At 35.3% G+C, this 18,037-nt stretch overlaps 1 protein-coding gene across 5 annotated transcripts in view; it reads left to right on the top strand.

Annotated features, from left to right (window-relative positions):
- The window catches only part of LOC150106919 (transcription termination factor 3, mitochondrial-like), a 65,176-nt gene extending 48,039 nt beyond the window's left edge, over positions 1–17,137 (top strand). For 4 of the 5 annotated variants that reach the window (XM_090392826.1, XM_090392823.1, XM_090392824.1 and 1 more), the window contains exon 5: positions 10,434–11,642. In XM_090392826.1, coding sequence (XP_090248952.1) covers positions 10,434–10,714 — 281 coding nt within the window. In that variant the 3' untranslated portion in view covers positions 10,715–11,642. Of the gene's footprint in view, positions 1–10,433; positions 11,643–17,007 lie in introns of those variants that run through there. The other variant, XM_090392827.1, reaches the window with a different exon arrangement.
- The last annotated feature ends 900 nt before the right edge of the window (positions 17,138–18,037 follow it).

Here is an 18,037-nt window from a genome sequence, read left to right as displayed (position 1 = left end):
GCAGTAATTTTAATATGGTACAGTTAATAGAGAAAACAAAAAACAATCGTTAAGTGCAAGAGAAGGTCAAATAAGATGTAAATTGGAACTGAACAGAAAAATATTAATATTATTACATTACACTTTTGAGGAGTCCAAGGATTCATCATTTTCTCCACCACACACATTTCACCGTTTATCCTCCTACTAATTCTCCAATGCCATTACCTACCACCACCCCAGGGCTGCATTTACCATTAGGCGCAAGATGGGGGGCCTCATTTTAAAACCTTACTCCTCACAAAGAACAATAAAAAAAACAGCATAGTTATAGTTGCAAAATAAAATACTTCTTTTTAAATATTAAATTCATAATATAAAAACTAGAGGCCGCTGAAAAATTTGTGAGGCTTCCCACTTCCATTTGAAATACATTGTTCTTTCTTTAGTTTTATATTCTAACAGGAACTCTGTATTCCATAAAATTCATGTATGTAAGCGTACCATTTTTTTGCTGGACGTATGTACATCCAGCAAACCTGGATAATATTCTGTCGTCCAACTGCTGAAAGAACATGGATAAGAAGTGTAGTTTGACCGTCATGTCCATTAGAAGGTGCGATAATCCTTCACGCTGAAAAGAACACTTAACTACATTACCTGGCATACGTAGTAGCTACGTTCCGAGGCCTACAGCAAGAAACGCAGTTGCTTGCCATTTGCTCGGTAACCGGAATCTAAGTTATATCAGACTAAATACCTATGAGTTATATTCATTTTGCTGCTTGTTTTTATCATATATTTGTAGTTTTTAATGCCAGCGTAAAATAAGAAATCCTTTCATATTTTTTTCACTTCATATTGTATCACTTTGGAAGATCAATGTCACTATCAATTTTTTGGCTAATTATTTTAATCGCCAATACATTTTAAAATTCTCCAAGAACTTGATTGAAGATAATTATTTTTGTCAAACAGTTATTTTATAAATTCATGAAAATCCGAATCTAAAAATGAATACAGCTTCCATCTGTTCCAAATTAAGTTTCCTATTTTATTCATAATCTTAGTTCGAAAGTTAGTTATCATACGTAAATCTTGAATCATATCATGTAATGCATAATTTTTATAACGTAATCTGTAATCTGTTGGTTTTTGCATTTCAACTTTCTTGTTCCCCCCCCCCCTCCCCCCCCCCCCCCCAATCACTCACTACAAATCAAAATAAACATAGTTATGATGAAGTCAACTGTTATGTACATATTTTCGGCTAATTTCGATATTATGCGGCAGTTGTGAAGTAACGATATTTTCTCTACAGTTTATCTTTTGAAACATATCTAGGTGCATGTGTCAAAATGAAGTTTTATTTCCATAATTTTCATAACAGAATTAATTCACCTTTAATGGCTAACTCCCCCCTCCCCAAATTATCACCACACGTGCACACACAAATACTGCTAGATAACATCCGCACACTTTCTTTTTGTTTGAATTTGTTATTTTTCCAAAGTAATTGTACTGTTGCAATTTTAAGCAAAAGACAAAGGTGTAGAAACTCTGATAAAATACCATTGGATATAAATTAAAAAGACTCATAATCGGAAACCCTGAGTAATGCAGTTTAACACCATTTGTTCATAAGAATAAATAATAAAAAAAAATCAATAAATAAAAAAATCGTTCCTAAAATTGAAATGTGCGACCCATATAATCTTATTTTGCAAGGAAAGGAAGCAAAATGTCATATTTATTTCAATAAATGTTATTTAAAAAATATAAATATTTGACATATTTCTAATGCAAACAAACACTTTGATTATTTATTTTCGCACATGTGAAATTCGTTTTTATTTGGGAAGAGACACAATAAGTAAATTGTGCAGCAAAAAAGGGTCAATCCAAGAAACACAGTGAACATAACTACAATAATCCGTTAACGGTAGGGGGGAGGGGTAATTGCATTTTAACAGATAGAATTCTGCCTTAGATTGGAGTTCTGGGGTAAGGAGAATGGATGTCAATTTAATGTGACAAAATGTAAGGTTATGCATTTTGGGGTGAAAAGATTAGCAGCAGTATACCACATTGCTGGAACTGTACTCCATGAGATTGATGAGGCCAGGGACTTGGGAGTGTTGGTGGATAGGGAGATGAAGTTTAGGGGGCATATTGCAATAGTGGCTAAATCAGCTCAACTCACTTGGTTGTTGAAAAATACTTTGATGAGCAGAGACAAGCAAGTTATTGTACATTTTTACCGAGCCTTGATAAGACCTCATCTCGACTGCTGTGCCCAGATTTGGTCACCAAGGTTTCTTCTTGATGGGGAGGAGATGGAGAGGATCCAGAGGCGAGTGACCAAGATGATAGCAGGTCTACGGAATGAACCTTATGAGAACAGGTTGGAGATATGTGGGTTGCAGAAATTAGGTGATAGACGGAAAAGGGGAGATACGATTGAGACATTCAAATTGCTAAAGGGTTTCTATAGGATAAATTCAGAGGATATTTTTGAGATCAGGACTGGTGGTGGGAGAACTAGGGGACATCTCTGGAAGCTGGGCAAGACTGTGGTTAGCAAGGGTGTTAGAGCTGGGTTCTTTACTTTTAGAGTGGTAAATGAGTGGAATAAGCTGCCAGAGTCTGTTGTGGGTGCTATGACGGTGAGTGTGTTCAAGGCAAGATATGATAGATACTGTGAGAATGTCAAGTAGTTGTGTGGACATGATGTTTAGGGCCTCCCTCGATGAGTCTAAGGACTACCTGGAGTCGCCCGTAATAATAGTGATGTCTTCCCCCTGGTGCAGGACACCACAGTGTACAGAGGATTTGAAATTGGAAGTGATCACTATTTAGTCTTGAGCAGGATAAAATTGAATATCATATTGAAAAGAATAACATGTAAGAAAGTTTTAAAGCAAATAAAAGTTGAGCAGCTCTCAGATGTGAACTGTAGACTAAAATACACAAAGATTATTGAAGAAAAAATGAAAGAGTTTGAGAACAGCAACCAAACCTTGGAGATTCGGTGGCAAGCCTTGAAGGAAACACTGATTGATTCAGCCAGAGAGGCATGTGGTGAGGTTGTCTGCAAGGATAGAAAAATCAGAACTCCATGGCGGACATAGGAAGTTAAAGAGGCAGTGAAGGAAAAGAAGAAAGCATATCAAAAGTTCCTGGCAAATAAGTCAGCTTGTGCTCTTAGAGAATACAGAGACAAATGTAAGAAAGCGAAACACTGTGTAAAACTAGCTAAACAAAATTCATGGGAGGACTTCGGCAAGAATATAGAAAATAAATATCAAGAAGGTGGCAAAATATTATGGAAGTTGTTGAAGAAGCTTAGAAATGGAGGAAAGAGTGGTGTAAAAGGAGTTAGAGATGATAAAGGTGACATGAAAACGGGAGAAAAAGATATCCGTGAAGTATGGAGTAATTACTTTGAAAAACTGCTAAATGAAACGAGCAGTGATAGTACAGTGGTAAAAAATACTCAACAGGAATACATATCCATACTTGAAGTAGAAAAAGCCATCAAAGGCCAGAAATGTGGAAAGGCAGCAGGAGTAGATGATATTCGACCAGAAATGCTGAAGTATGGTGGTCTAAAAGTGTTACAGTGGCTGCACTGCATAGTTCAGAAAGCCTGGATAGAGTAACGAATTTCCGATGATTGGAGTAGAGCTCTCATTTTACCCATATATAAAATGGGAAATAAAGCTGAATGTGAGAATTACAGGCACATTTCATTACTGAGTGTTCCTGGTAAGATCTATGCAAGTATACTTGAGAAACAGTTGAGAAGAATTGTGGAAGAAAAGCTTGGTGAAGAACAAGCTGGATTCAGGCCAAATAGAGGCTGTCAGGATCAGATCTTCACTTTACGACAAATAGTCGAGAAAGCATGGGAATATGACAAAGATCTGTATTTAAGTTTTGTCGATTTGGAAAAGGCATATGACAAGGTGCCAAGAGAGAAGCTGTTCAATACGCTGCAGTTATATGGTGTCAATGGGGCATTATATCAAGCAATACTTAGTCTTTATTTGAGTTGTAAGTCAACAGTTAGAATTGAAGGAAGTACAGGAAGATGGTTTAATGTTAAATCTGGTGTGAGACAAGGATGTACATTATCCCCTCTGTTATTCATTATCTATATGGATCACATTATGAAGGAAAGTGGTATTCACCATGATATCAGAATTGGATATGTTAATGTCAGCTCTTTGCTTTATGCGGACAATGTTATATTTCTAAATAAATCTGCTACAAGTCTGCAAGATTCCCTGAGTAAATTGAGTAACTGTTGTAATGGATATGGAATGAAGGTCAGCAATAAAAAGACAAAGACAATGAAAATAGGCAGAATCGTTGAAAATATCAACTGCGTTATGAACGGAGAACATGTGGAACAAGTAAAACATTTCAGCTGCTTACGCACGATTTTTAGTGAAGATGGTAAATTGAATTTGGAAATAGACAACAGAATCACCAAAGCTGGTATGGTAGGAAGTCAATTGAATAAATTCATATGGAATAAGAGAGAAATTAGTCAGAACACTAAATTAGCTGTATACAAGACAGTGTTCGAACCACTTTTAACTTATGGATCTGAGAGCTGGTTCAGAAGTGAAACACTTGACCAGAGACTAGAGACCACAGATATGAGAGTGCTGAGAAAGATTAGAGGTGTGAACAGATGGCATCAATGGCAATATCATATTAAAATCGAGGATATTAGGAAAGAACTTGACATTGTCAGCATCCAGGAATGCGTTAGCAGAGCTAATCTCAGGTGGTATGGTCACCTAAACAGAATGGGCAAGGAAAGATTAGCAAAACAAGTGTTCTCTGCCAGGTTGGTAGGAAAATGACCCATAGGAAGACCAAAATATAGGTGGATTGATACAGTACAAAGTGCCTTAGACGATAGAAATATAGGATCTGATAATTTTGGAGTCTTGACAAGTACCAGACTGATTTGGAGGAAAATTGTTGATAGGAAGTTAGTAATGATGTAAATTTTTGATGTAGTACTATCATATCCTGTACACCCCTTGAGGGTACATGTCAGGAATTTGATGATGAAGAATTATCGTTGGATATAAAAATGTGCACAGGGCATAGCTATGATAACGCTGCCAGAAACAGCAATTTTAACAGTTATGTGGGACAAAATTTTACAATGAATAAATGCTACTAGTAAATCTCTAAAGGTATCTATACAGGTTTACAAGCTAGGCTGGAAAAACCTAGTCCCTCTGCACTTTATATACCGTGCTCTAGTCATTTTTAAAATTTAATTGGCAACTATGCCGCGGAATCTTGTCCGGAAGCAGTGCAATATTTTTGTTTTATTCAAAATGTATATAAATACTTTTCATTTTCAACAAGAAGATGGGATATACTCCTTAAACATTTAGAAAAAAAATCTTTAACAGTTAAAAGACTAAGTGAAACGAGGTGGTTTGCAAGACCTGACGCTATATTGGCTTTGAAACGTGGATATAAACAATTAAAGATGCATTACCTGAATTATCCATTTCTCTCATGAAAAACCTATTTCTAAATTAGAGAGCTCATCATTGGCTTAACATTTTGACAAACCAGAAACAGCAATTTTAACAGTTATGTGGGACAAAATTTTACAACGAATAAATGCTACTAGTAAATCTCTACAAGATCCTGATATGGATTTGTTTTTAGCTAATAATTTATTACACTCTTTAGTTGGTTTTATTTTAGATATAAGAAATAGTTTTGCTGCTGTAAATGAAGAAGCGAATTTATTAACAGATGAGACAAAATTTAAAGATGAAAAGGAAAGAGTTAAAAAACGAAAAAAATGAGTGACGAAGTTTCATAATCTAACATGAGATTATATTACATGGGAAAGAAAATTTCGCTGTGAACACTTTTAATGTCATTTGCGATAAGCTAATTTTGGACATTAATGAAAGAACAAAAAGCTATTTTGACATATTAGATATGTTTGAAATTTTTTTGAAGAAAGATATAGATCAAGACAAGTACAAGACTAGTATTGATAAAATTTGATGAAGTTAAGCAATTTTTAATAATGAAAAGTTTCTACTTTTCCGAACGTAGAAACAATTTTAGAAATATTTTTGACGATGTCTATTTTAAATGCAAGTGCTGAATGCTCATTTTCAGTGTTGAAACAAATAAAAAATTATTTAAGCAACTTGCACCAAAATAAAACAAGTGACCTGTTGTTATTATGCATTTAATCAGATGTAATGGACTCGATCAATTATGATGACATTATAGATATATTTGCTAAAACGAAAGCCAGAAAAAAAAACTTTTAGTTATTAATTTTTTTATTTAAATTTCAACTGATTTATTTTTAAATTTTTTTTTAAAATGCAAATATAGGTATACCAAAGTTGTATTGTGTTATTAAAATTAGTTATTATGGAAATGTTGACTTATTTTCAATTAACTAAAAAAATGCTTATTTTTGAGTACCTCATAATGATGTTGCACCTAGGGCCTCCAAAAGTATAACTGTGGCCCTGACCACCACCATTAACAGTAGTATTCTTCGTCTCATAAATTGTTAATAGTTGCCTCTTAAGAATCAAGAAATTCATTTTCTTTTTTACGAGATTACATGTGAAATGAAAACATAAAAGAAAGAGTTAATAAAACTGAATTTGATAATTTTGTCGAATATGAATTAAAAATTTACAATGAATATCAGTCATCATCGTCAAATTCCTACCATGTACTCTCAAGGAGTGTATAGGATATGATAGTACTGTATAAAAAATTTCCATCATTACTAACTTCCTATCTACAAGTTTCCTCCAAATCAGTCTGTTAACTGTCAAGACTCCAACATTATCAGATCTTATATTTCTATCTTCTAAGGCACTTTTTATTGAATTAATCCATCTATATCTTGGTCTTCCTCTAGGTGTTTTTCCTGCCAACCTGCAAAAGAACAGTTGTTTGCTAATGTTTCCTCTCCCATTCTGTTGAAGTGATCATACCATCTGAGAATATTTCTGCTAACAATGTCAAGTTCTTTCCTAATATCTTCATTTTTAATATGATATTGCCATTGATATCATCTGTTCACTCCCCTAATCTTTCTCAGAACTTTGATCTGTGTTCTCCAGTCTTTGATCAAGTCTTTTATTTCTAACCCAGCTCTCAGATCCATCATCATCAAATTCCTGCCATGTACCCTCAAGGGGTGTACAGGATGTGATAGTACTACATGAAAAATTTACATCATTACTAACTTCCTATCTACAATTTTCCTCCAAATCAGTCTGGTACTTGTCAAGACTCCAACATTATCAGATCTTATATTTCTATCGTCTAAGGCACTTTGTACCGTATCAATCCACCTATATTTTGGTCTTCCTATGGGCCGTTTTCCTGCCAGCCTGGCAGAGAACACTTGTTTTGCTAATCTTTCCTCGCCCATTCTGTTTAGGTGACCATACCACCTGAGATTAGCTCTGCTAATGCATTCCTGGATACATACAATGTCAAGTTTTTTCCTAATATCCTCATTTTTAATGTGATATTGCCATTGTTGCCATTTGTTCATGTTTCTAATCTTTCTCAGGACTCTCATATCAGCGGTCTCTAGTCTTCGGTCAAGTGTTTAATTTCTTACCCAGCTCTCAGATCTATAAGTTAAAACTGGTTTGAACACTGTCTTGTATACAGCTAATTTAGTGTTTTGACTAATTTATCTTTTATTCCATATGAATTTATTCAATTGTCTTCCCACCATACCAGCTTTGTTGATTCTGTTGTCTATTTCCATATTTAATTTTACCATCTTCACAAAAAATCATGCCTAAGTAGCTGAAATGTCTTACTTGTTCCACAGGTTCTCCGTTCGCAACGCAGTTGACCTTTTCAACGATTCTGCCTATTTTCATTATCTTTGTCTTTTTATTGCTGACCTTCATACCATATCTATTACAACAGTTATTCAATTTAGTCAGGGAATCTTGCAGACTTGTAGTGGGTTTATTTAGAAGTATAACATCGTCTGCAGAAAGCAAAGAGCTGACATTAACATCTTCAATTTTGATATCTGGTTTAATACCACTTTCCTTCATAATAGGAGCCATATAGATAATGAATCACAGAGGGGATAATGTACATCCTTGTCTCACACCAGATTTAACATTAAACCATCTTCCTGTACTTCCTTCAATTCTGACTGCTGACTTTCAACTCAAATATAGACTAAGCATTGCTTGATATAATGCCCCATTGACACCGTATAACTGTCGCATATTGAATAGCTTCTCTCTTGGCACCTTGTCATATGCCTTTTCCAGATCTACAAAACTTAAATACAGATCTCTGTTATATTCTCATGATTTCTCAACTATTTTTCGTAAAGTGAAGATGTGATCCTGACAGCCTCTATTTGTCCTGAATCTTGGTTTTGCTTCAGCAAGCTTTTCTTCCACAATTCTTATTGTTAGGTCGTTGTTTCTCTCTAATTTCTTAACTTATATGCTTCTTTAACCCCTATTATCTTCTCTTGTGTGTAGCCTAACTAGATTCTACCTAGGGATATTTCCTTTTCAAATACTGGCAAATTTGTATTTATACCACCAGCCAGTATCCTATAACAGGAATTTATTCAAGTTCAGGGAAATATTCCTAGATTCATTGTCATACACTCTAGCACACACTTTAATAGATATCGGTACTTTGCAGTCGTGACCAATGATCTATTACTTAAATTCAGGGCTCTCTGAATGATAGTCAAGTATGATGATGTTCACATCTAAAAACCACGCAGTTACACAGCACCCTTATGACATGGTGCATTGTTCAGGATGTTCAGATACCTTTCAGAGTTCCATGTTCGTGCATCACAAACACAGGTCTGAGGCTAAACCTAGAAACACAAGACTATACCTTCACACCGCCATCTCCAAATTTTGTAGTTGGGCATTATGCACTCTGAAAAGAGATGTTCACCATGCATCAACCACACCCATCCATCTGTTTGGTAGATGGTGTAGCACGATTCATCACTCCATAGCACAGCTTCCCACATCCCGTTGTACATGCTCTTTGCACCACTGAAGATGACACTTCATGTTGGTTTGGATAATGTGGGGCTTGCATATTGTGATCCTCACTTCTGAATGTGTTTTGTGCAGATTCATATTCCAGTCGAACTCTGCATTCAATGTGTCGGCCGACAAATGGTGGTTTTTTACATATCATTCTTCATAGTACCTATAGTCGTGTTCATTGAGTGTAGTGGGATGTCCACTAAGGGTGAATACTTGCAATCGACTCCCTGTGCATCCATCTCTGTATGGTATCACTGATTGTTGACCTGAGACGGGGCCAATTTGTTGAACAGATAGGTCTGCAACATAGCATCCTTTCATAACACTTCTTTCAAACTCATTCAGTTCTCTTCTCCCAGACATTTCACCTGGACACAGTTGCACATAAGGGTGTCTGTCAACTTTTTTCCAAGTGATGTACCTAAAGTATCTTATTTTGGTTTGAATGGTTGTCAGTTCTGGCTAACAATCTTTTAAACCAAGAAGTGAAGGAAACAGGTGGTACTCAGTTACTGACCTTTTCCACTTCACATTTTGGGGGACTTGAGGAGAAAGGTGAGGAACACTTTCACTTTATTTGCAATTGCTTCATCAGTCCTTTAATTGAAATGGAAGGCGTAAGTCATATTCTATATTCTCTTTTACTTCATTATTCAAGAGACCTCATAGTTCAGTCAGTATAGATGAAGCCTTTTGGTCAGAGAGGACCTGAGTTTGATTCGTGTCTGTGGCTTGAGGAACCTTTATCTGGTCTCTTTCAACTAAATGTCAGTTAGCTGGTCTCATATGGAGGTAGAGGGTTTTTTTGCTCCCAGAAACTCGTGTGTTTTATCCCTCAGAACAGGCAAATTGGCCCTGTGAACACACACAAGGATCAAAAATACATACTTAGAAGGTCCCTCATAGGAGGGCACAATCTCAGCTGGTCCTAAGGGATAGATGAGGAAAATTGGGGGTGGGGGGGTAACCCCACACAACAACAACTTCATTATTCTAAATTCTTCTCGATATCTTCGGTTCCACTTTTCTTATTTTCTCTCTTTCCCAAAAAGAAATCTCATCCCTGCATATAATCAAAAACCATCCAAACCAGGGGAAGATACAACATCTGCTTAGATTTTCCTTTTAAATTGTTGAATGTAGTGTTTATGCTAACCATTCTGAGAACACAGCATTGCTAATTAATGAAAATTATCAGTATAATTGCAGATATATAACTTTAATTTTGCTTTTTAATTTAATTATGAAATAATAAACACAATATGCATCATCCAGAAAAATTTTATTAAGCGCTATTAATTGACTGTGTATTGTGCATTTAATCTTTATTTTAGTATAACTGTTTTTCTAATATTTCAGATCCATCTACGCTATACAAGAGATTTAACTTTCTTCACTTTGAATTAAAGTTGTCAAAAGAAAGCATTATTCAGTGTCCTGGTTCTCTTTTGATAAATACCAAAACTGTGAAACAGCGCCACTTATATTTGGACAAGATTGGAAAAGCCCAATATAATGATGCCTATCCTGGTTATATCTCTCTCAAAGATATTGTTTTAGGCTGTGACTCTGAATTTTGCAATAATGTTACCAAGACACCTCTCAGCCACTTCAGGCAATTTTTAAATTCACCTTGTTAATTCGTAAATTGTATATCTTGTGTGCTTAATTTATTCTTTGTTTTTTTTTACCTTACTTTCCTTTTAATGTGTTATGATCACTGGCCTCATGACCAAGTAACTTGGTTTCATAGAAACGTAATAATGCCGTGCTGGCTAGTTTTGTTCTTCCTCCCAAAAACCTGAGTTTCTGAGAGGAGGACTGTTTAATTACCTTCATTTGAAAATTCTTATGAAGGATTTTTGCCGTCCCATATGGGATTCAGATCCAGGTTTCTCCAGCCATTCTCACAACAGACTACATGGGCTCCATTAATTTGTTGGTGTAAAAATTCTTCACATGCTGTCATATCCCTCTGAAAATTTCCTAGAAAATACTACATTTTTTAACACATTTGCTCTAGGATGGTTTTGTACTATACTGGTGACAGAATGCATGATGCACGCACACAGCCAGACATGACTGTGTTAATGAATGGTATCAATAGGCCGGTCTGGATGGCTGAGTGGTTAGCGTACTCGCTTTCCAACCAAAAGGCTGTGGGTTCGAATCTCGCTGTGTCATGGATGTTTGTGATAGTCTGTGAAAATACTAGTGGTGGTGGTAGGCGGTAGATGTTGTTGGTGTAGTTGGTTCGTTTGTGGATTGAGTGGTGTAGACAGAGAGCTGTAGAGTAGGTGCCCTCCCTCGATGAGTCTTTGGGCTCTCTTCAGGTGCCAGGAAATAATATTAGTTAGATAGAATTTTATTTATTTTTTTTTTTTTAAATTCTAATTTATCTCATCTTACTCTATATATTAGGCTCATTGCTCTTGCTCTTCACAGCCAGTAATAACTTGGCTTTATAGGAACCTAACTGTATATTCTGCTGCGTGCGTACGTATGTACATACTTATTTGCAAGTACAGTTGACCCTTGAAGAACGCGGGTTTGATCTGCATGGTTCCACTTATACGCAGGTTTTTTTTTTTTTTTTTTTTTTTTTTTTTTTTTTTTTTTTTTTTTTTTTTTTTGAGATTTGTAACAATTTTAGAAAACTCGCAGGCGAACTGCATAACCTAGAAATAATTAAGAAAACATTAGTTATGTCACGAATGCATAAAATATATGTAGATACTAGTCTATTTTATGATTTACTACCATAAGGTGTACACAAATCTATTACAAAAAGTTAAAATTTATCAAAACTTATGCACACAAACACTTACAAAATACATGGCCATTTGCAGTTGGGAGAAATATAAACAAACATAAAGATACAATATTAAATCATGATTGCACAAAATTAACTGTTATCAATTAGTTAAATTAATTAATTAGCATGAAATAAACATTTTATGATTCATTCATTAGTGTATAAGCTAGGCTACCATAAAGTAATCATATTGCTGCACCTTCATTATCGGTGCATGAATCGTTATATCTGTAAATAAATATGAATTTCTTTTTTAGATTACATACGATTCATCTTGTAAATAGACGACATAAACTTATGGTGTCAATAAATACAGTACAGCACTGTAAATGTATTTTCTCTTCGTTATAATTTTCTTCATAACATTTTATTTTCTCTAGCTTACTTTATCGTAAGAATATAGTAATAACACATACATACCATACAAAATATGTGTTGATTGACCATTTATCAGTAAGGCTTCTGGTCAACAGAAAGCTATTAGTAGTTAAGTTTTTGGGGAGTCAAAAGTTATACATGGATTTTCAAACAATGGGAGGAGTTGGTTCCCGTAATGCCTGTGTTGTTCAAGGGTCAATTGTATTCTCTTATGATTTGTCTGTCTTATAGGATGAAAAATCTTTCCACCTTCATATGAGAGCAGCTCACTTCTGTCAATGAAATGCCCTTATAAAGATCAGTTCCTTCCTAGGTGGGATTCAAACCTAGGTCTTTCTAACCAGATATTATCAATACTGGCATAGCCCAATAGACTGCTATTTTAATTTAAAATACAAAAAAAAAAAAAAAAAAAAGTTGGCAGATGTCATCATCATCATTATCAAATTCCATTGTGTCAGTTGCTTTTTCTAAAGCCTCAAAAAATTCCTTCACTTCTACCTTAGTAGAACCTTCGGTGGGACCATAGGCACAAATAAGTTTCATTGTCCAGTTCCCCATTCTCATATTTGCCCACATTACTCTACTTGAGACTGACTGCCATTCAAGTAGATTAGCCTCGTATTTTGTGTTGATTACTATGGCTACTCCTTATTTTTCTTGATTGTCATTGCCTGAATATAACATTTTGTATTTATTGCACCAGTTTTTGTCTTTATTGTTTCAGTGACCCCCTATTATGTCGATCTGGTACTTATCTAATTCCTCAGCTAGCTCCATTTCTTTGCCATTCAGGCTTCTTATGTTGATAGTACCGATCTTTAACTCTGGTGATGTTGAGTTGGGGTTTATTTTCAGATTTGTTCCAGTAGCTGACTTTTTGCTGTTCGCCCTTTGTTCCTGGCGAAAACAACGGGGGCCTTTAACCGGACGACACCCCAGCCGGCATGGAATTTTGTCATGTTGTACCATCATTTTTTTATTTTGGTTTAACCAATAAGAATACAATTTGGTTGGCTAAATCCCAAATTGCCAACCCATCCTCGTTCGTTCAGTATCCAAGTAGATACTCAACAGGGTGCACCACGAGAAGGTGAGGATTGGATATTAGGTCAGTAGCCCTGGTCGGTTCTCCGCATTCCTTTAAAGGCTATGTGAAGGTCTCCTCTCAGTTATACAGCTTTGAACATTAAGCACGCCGTTGGCAGATGTAAGGTTGTTTTTTTTTTATAGTATCTTTTTAGCAAGTGTTATATTAAGCTATAAGAAAAATTTTTTATAATGACATGCAATACTGCTGTTTTGGCATTAGGTGCAAAAGTTTGCAAACATCTGTGTTTTTTAAACTTATTTCTGTATAGAAAAAAAAAGTCATACTTCTGTGCACATTTATTATCTATTGCTGTGTACAGTTCTCAGTTTATTTTAAAAGTACTGCTGTAGAGAACACTGCAGTATGATACCGTGCCATGTATTTATATACAGGTACTGATACTATAACAAGATATATGATGAAACAAAGAATACATTAACATGTAAATACTAAAAATTTTTTGTATGTACTTAATATATTTATATATTGAATTAATACCATGAATAAAATATTTTTAAAAGTTTTATTTTAAGATTTTTTCATTGTGTTTTGAACAGACAAATTACTGTATAAATTTTGGGCATTTTACAAGGTGGAGAAGAGGGAAGTTGTGACACCCATGCTATATTCGAATCTGTGGTACATGTGCGTGTGTGATAATATTAAACCAAGGAGCATAGAAATACAATTTATGTATTAGGTGAAGAGAGACCAGATAAATTTTAAAAAACTGTAATTGATTTTTTATATAAAAATGCACATCAAGTAAATAAAGAAAAGTTAACTATGGAGTGTAAATTCATCCTTTCTTATCGATGCAATAGAGAAGACCATTCAGTCACAAGTTAGTACGTTATAATCTGATTATGTAAATATATAGAGATTTTAAAGCTTCGGTGTCGACATTTCTGAAAACAGTTCGCACTTATGTGAAATGTATAAATTTTCAGGGAAAAAAAGTAAACTGATTTAAAAACAACAAGAAGCAATATAATAAAGTAATAATTGCTAGCTTAATTTCATCCAGAATGACATGAAACACGGCTAAATTAAATTTCTAGCATTTATCTTGACAAAACTTTTAGCAAAAGTACTAAGCCTGTTTTTTTTTTTAAATAGTATCAAACGTGCGTGAAACACGTATCACGTGTACAAGATTAGCTAGCTGTTGCTAAGGTACTTTCTGTAGTTTGTATTAAAGTACATTTCTTTTGTTTTTAAAGATTTGATTAGGATTTTCCATATTTCTGGGAGTATTAGGCCTTGATTTCTGTTAGGGTTGACAGTAGAACGGGTGACTGTGGCTGCTTCTTTGAAAATTCTTGAATGGTAATCTTCCTCTAAGTAAGGGGAACAACTTTTGTCCCACTCGATGACATGGTTAGTTGCAGAGAAATGAGACGATAGGCCAGAAATGTCCTGTCTGTTGTTTTTGACATAGCCAATGTGCTCTTTTTGCCTGATTTCAAGGCTTCTCGAAGTCTGTCCGATGTAACTAGAGCCACACGAGCATGGAATATTATAAACTCCAGCATATTTATAGAAAGGGTGGTTGTCTTTTGGAGATCTTAGTAGTTTACGAATGGATTCTATTGGTTTAAATGTTACTCTTATTTTGTGTTGTTTGAGGAGGTTGGCGTGCTTGTAGAAGATGCCACTTACAAACGTAATTGCAACAGTTTTTATATATTGAATATCTTCTTGTTCTTTTTGTGGTGGTTCAGAGAAAAGGACTTTATTGACTAGTCTTCTTGGATATCCATTCAAGTACAGATTGTTGGAAATTAATGTTAACTCATCTTGAAGGGTCTCGTCTGTTGTGATGTGAATCGCTCTCTTCTTTAACATGTGTACAATGCTGAGTTTATGTGAGATGTGGTGAGAGGAGCTGAAATATAGGTAGCGACCTGTATTGGTTGGTTTTCTGTACACCGATAGATTTATACTGCCATCAATTTGTTTTTTGATTAAGATGTCTTAAAACTGTAGTTTTTCTGTTTCAAGTTCCAGAGTAAATTTAATAGAATGATGGAAGGAGTTGATCTTTTTGAGAAAATCATATAGGTCATCTTTGTTGTTGTTCCACACGATGAAGATATCGTCCACATATCTGAACCAACTTTTAGGTTTGGGAATAATTTGAGTTAGGATTTTATTTTCTAAGTCTTCTATAAAGAGGTCAGCACATGAAGGTGAGAGTGGGCTCCACATCGCCAAGCCTGTTAATTGTTCGTAGATCTTATTTTTCCACGAAAAGTAGTTAGAATTTAGGCAGTGAGTAAACAATGAGGTTATATCTTGTGGGAACAAGGTACTTAAGATGTCAATGACCTCCTCTACAGGAACGTTTGTAAAGAGAGAGGTGACATCTAGACTGGCTAGAAGATCATTATCTGATATGTTTGTTTTTTAGCTTTTCCACAAAATGTTTGGAGTTTTTAATGTAACTCTCTTAGTTGTGGATGTGTTGTTGTAAGAGTTTCGAGAGATGTTTTGACAATAAGCAGGTAGGAGAGTTTATTGCATCAACGATGGGCGTAAAGGAATACCATCTTTGTGCACTTTTGGAACGCCATAGTCTCGGAGTTAAAGGATGCATGGATTTTAGTTTTTTAATCAAGTCTGTTGGCCAGTTGGATAAATTGCATGATAATGCATTGGTATCATGGTGGTTTTTTAATGCCAATGAGGACCTCATTGCCAGGATTTCTGTTGCCACTGTACGATAAATGCCTGGTGTTTTCGCCAATCACTATGTCGAAGGTGTCAAGCCTGCATTAATGTTGGCGGTCGCTCTTTTGGGCAGTTTCTGTAATTTGTTCAATAAAATTCTTTATGTTCTGTAATTTTTGCAATTGTTTCAAATCTCCTCTGTCATTCTTGTGTTTCTTCATTTCCTGACACAGTAGTTGCTAACCTCTACCGCTTCACCGCTTGAGTTCAGACCATGCATTATATGACGAAAAGTGCTTGTTTAGGTGTGTTCTATCACCCCCTTCAAGTTTGGCCCAAGAGTTCTGAATCACCCTGTATAATACAAAAGACTCCTCCTCAATAGTATTTCTACCTTGATGCAGTAAAGAGGCCTGAATGCACCAATGACCTCAAGAACTAGGTCAGCAGTAATAAGCTACTGGTAGAGCTTCCCTAGCTGGACATGTCAAGAAGTAGGGGTCAGATTAAGAGATAACCTGGTCCTCGTGGTTGGGGATTTTGCATAAGGCTGGTTGGTTACTTACCAAGTAAGACTTTCTACAACTCAGATGCTTCAACTGGAAAATGACCAAGAAAGAAAGCCAGTGAAGCTTCAACAGGAAAATGCCTAACCCTTTTATAATGTTATGAAATAAAGTGCCTTATTTCATACAGTTAATATTTTTAGTAAATTTTTTTCCTAGATAAATCGAAATAACTGGAACGCTAAATAAACTTGGAAATAACCAGCATGCTGAATAAGAGGATTTGAGTAATCAAAAATTGATCAATACCTTTCAGAATTTAGAAGTATAAAGGAATGTAAGAACTTAAAAATGATAGAAAAGAACCAATTATAAATTTCATTTGAAAAAATAATTTTGATGAGTCATAAATACCCAGCATTGTTTTTGTAACTGTTTCACTGAACTTTTTTTTTTCTGTTTGTTCAGGTACGATTTTGCAGTCTCCCCCAATGTCTGTGCTGTGCTCATCTGAGTGATATATTAGGTGGTGGTGGTTTTGTTTCACGAAAAGCCAGATTTCAATTTAAAGGTTTTTACAAATATGTATTTATATAAGCACACACACACATATATATATTTAAATACATACTTTTCTGTTCAGCATGTAGAAGCGAGTACACGTCCACAGACAAACACTGTATGTGGACGATTTAATATTTTGAAGGTGGGTGGAGGAGGAGAAGGCATGTTTTTGTTCTTGTATTAATGTTTGACAGCATTTTTTTTTTATAATTTCATCTGACTATAATATTTATATAGCACCTGTTTCAGTTCTCTGTAGGTCACTGGGTTTCTCTTATCAAATAAGTTTCTTGATCGTCACATTTGTAGAAGCTCCAGTGGTTTTTGTAATCATTATATTTATAATAATAATCTGCATTAGTTGCTGGTCTTTAATGCCTATAACTTGTTCTGAGTTTCTTTTGGGACCATAATTTTAGGAATATGTCGTGAATTGTGTACGCAGATATATGCCATCCTGGTTGGCTGAGTGGCTAGTGTATCTGCTCTCCATCCTAGAGGCTGCAGGTTCGAATCCTGCCTAGACATGGATGTTGTGATTGTCTTCTGTCTTCATACATTCATTCATACAAATAAACACACTCGCAAGATGGAGTGGGCTACCATGGGAGACGTGCACCTGACCCTCCCCCACTGAGAAAGACCTTTACCCCAACAGTGGGGAAAAGTTAGACTGGGAAAAAAAAATAAAAATATATATTTATATACGTAGGCTGTTCAATAAGTAATAAGACTATATTTATACAGAAAACAGATTACCTTTAATTGTCATCATTTACATGGTATTTTTCGAAGTAACTACTGTGAGACGCGATGCATTTGTCCCAACGTTGCGTCCACCGCTTCGCAGCTTTTACACGTGCTATGTTGCTTTCGAAATGGCAGCCTCTTAGTGGTTTCTTGATCTGAGGAAACAGCCAGAAATTGCACGGTG

The sequence above is a fragment of the Typopeltis vanoorti genome, chromosome 5 (assembly GCF_054136105.1).
Source record: "Typopeltis vanoorti isolate ZY-2024b chromosome 5, IOZ_Tvanoo_1.0, whole genome shotgun sequence".
NCBI classification, from domain to species: domain Eukaryota; kingdom Metazoa; phylum Arthropoda; class Arachnida; order Uropygi; family Thelyphonidae; genus Typopeltis; species Typopeltis vanoorti.
The sequence above is the reverse complement of the archived record's forward strand: the minus strand, read 5'-3'. Positions and strand labels throughout refer to the sequence as shown.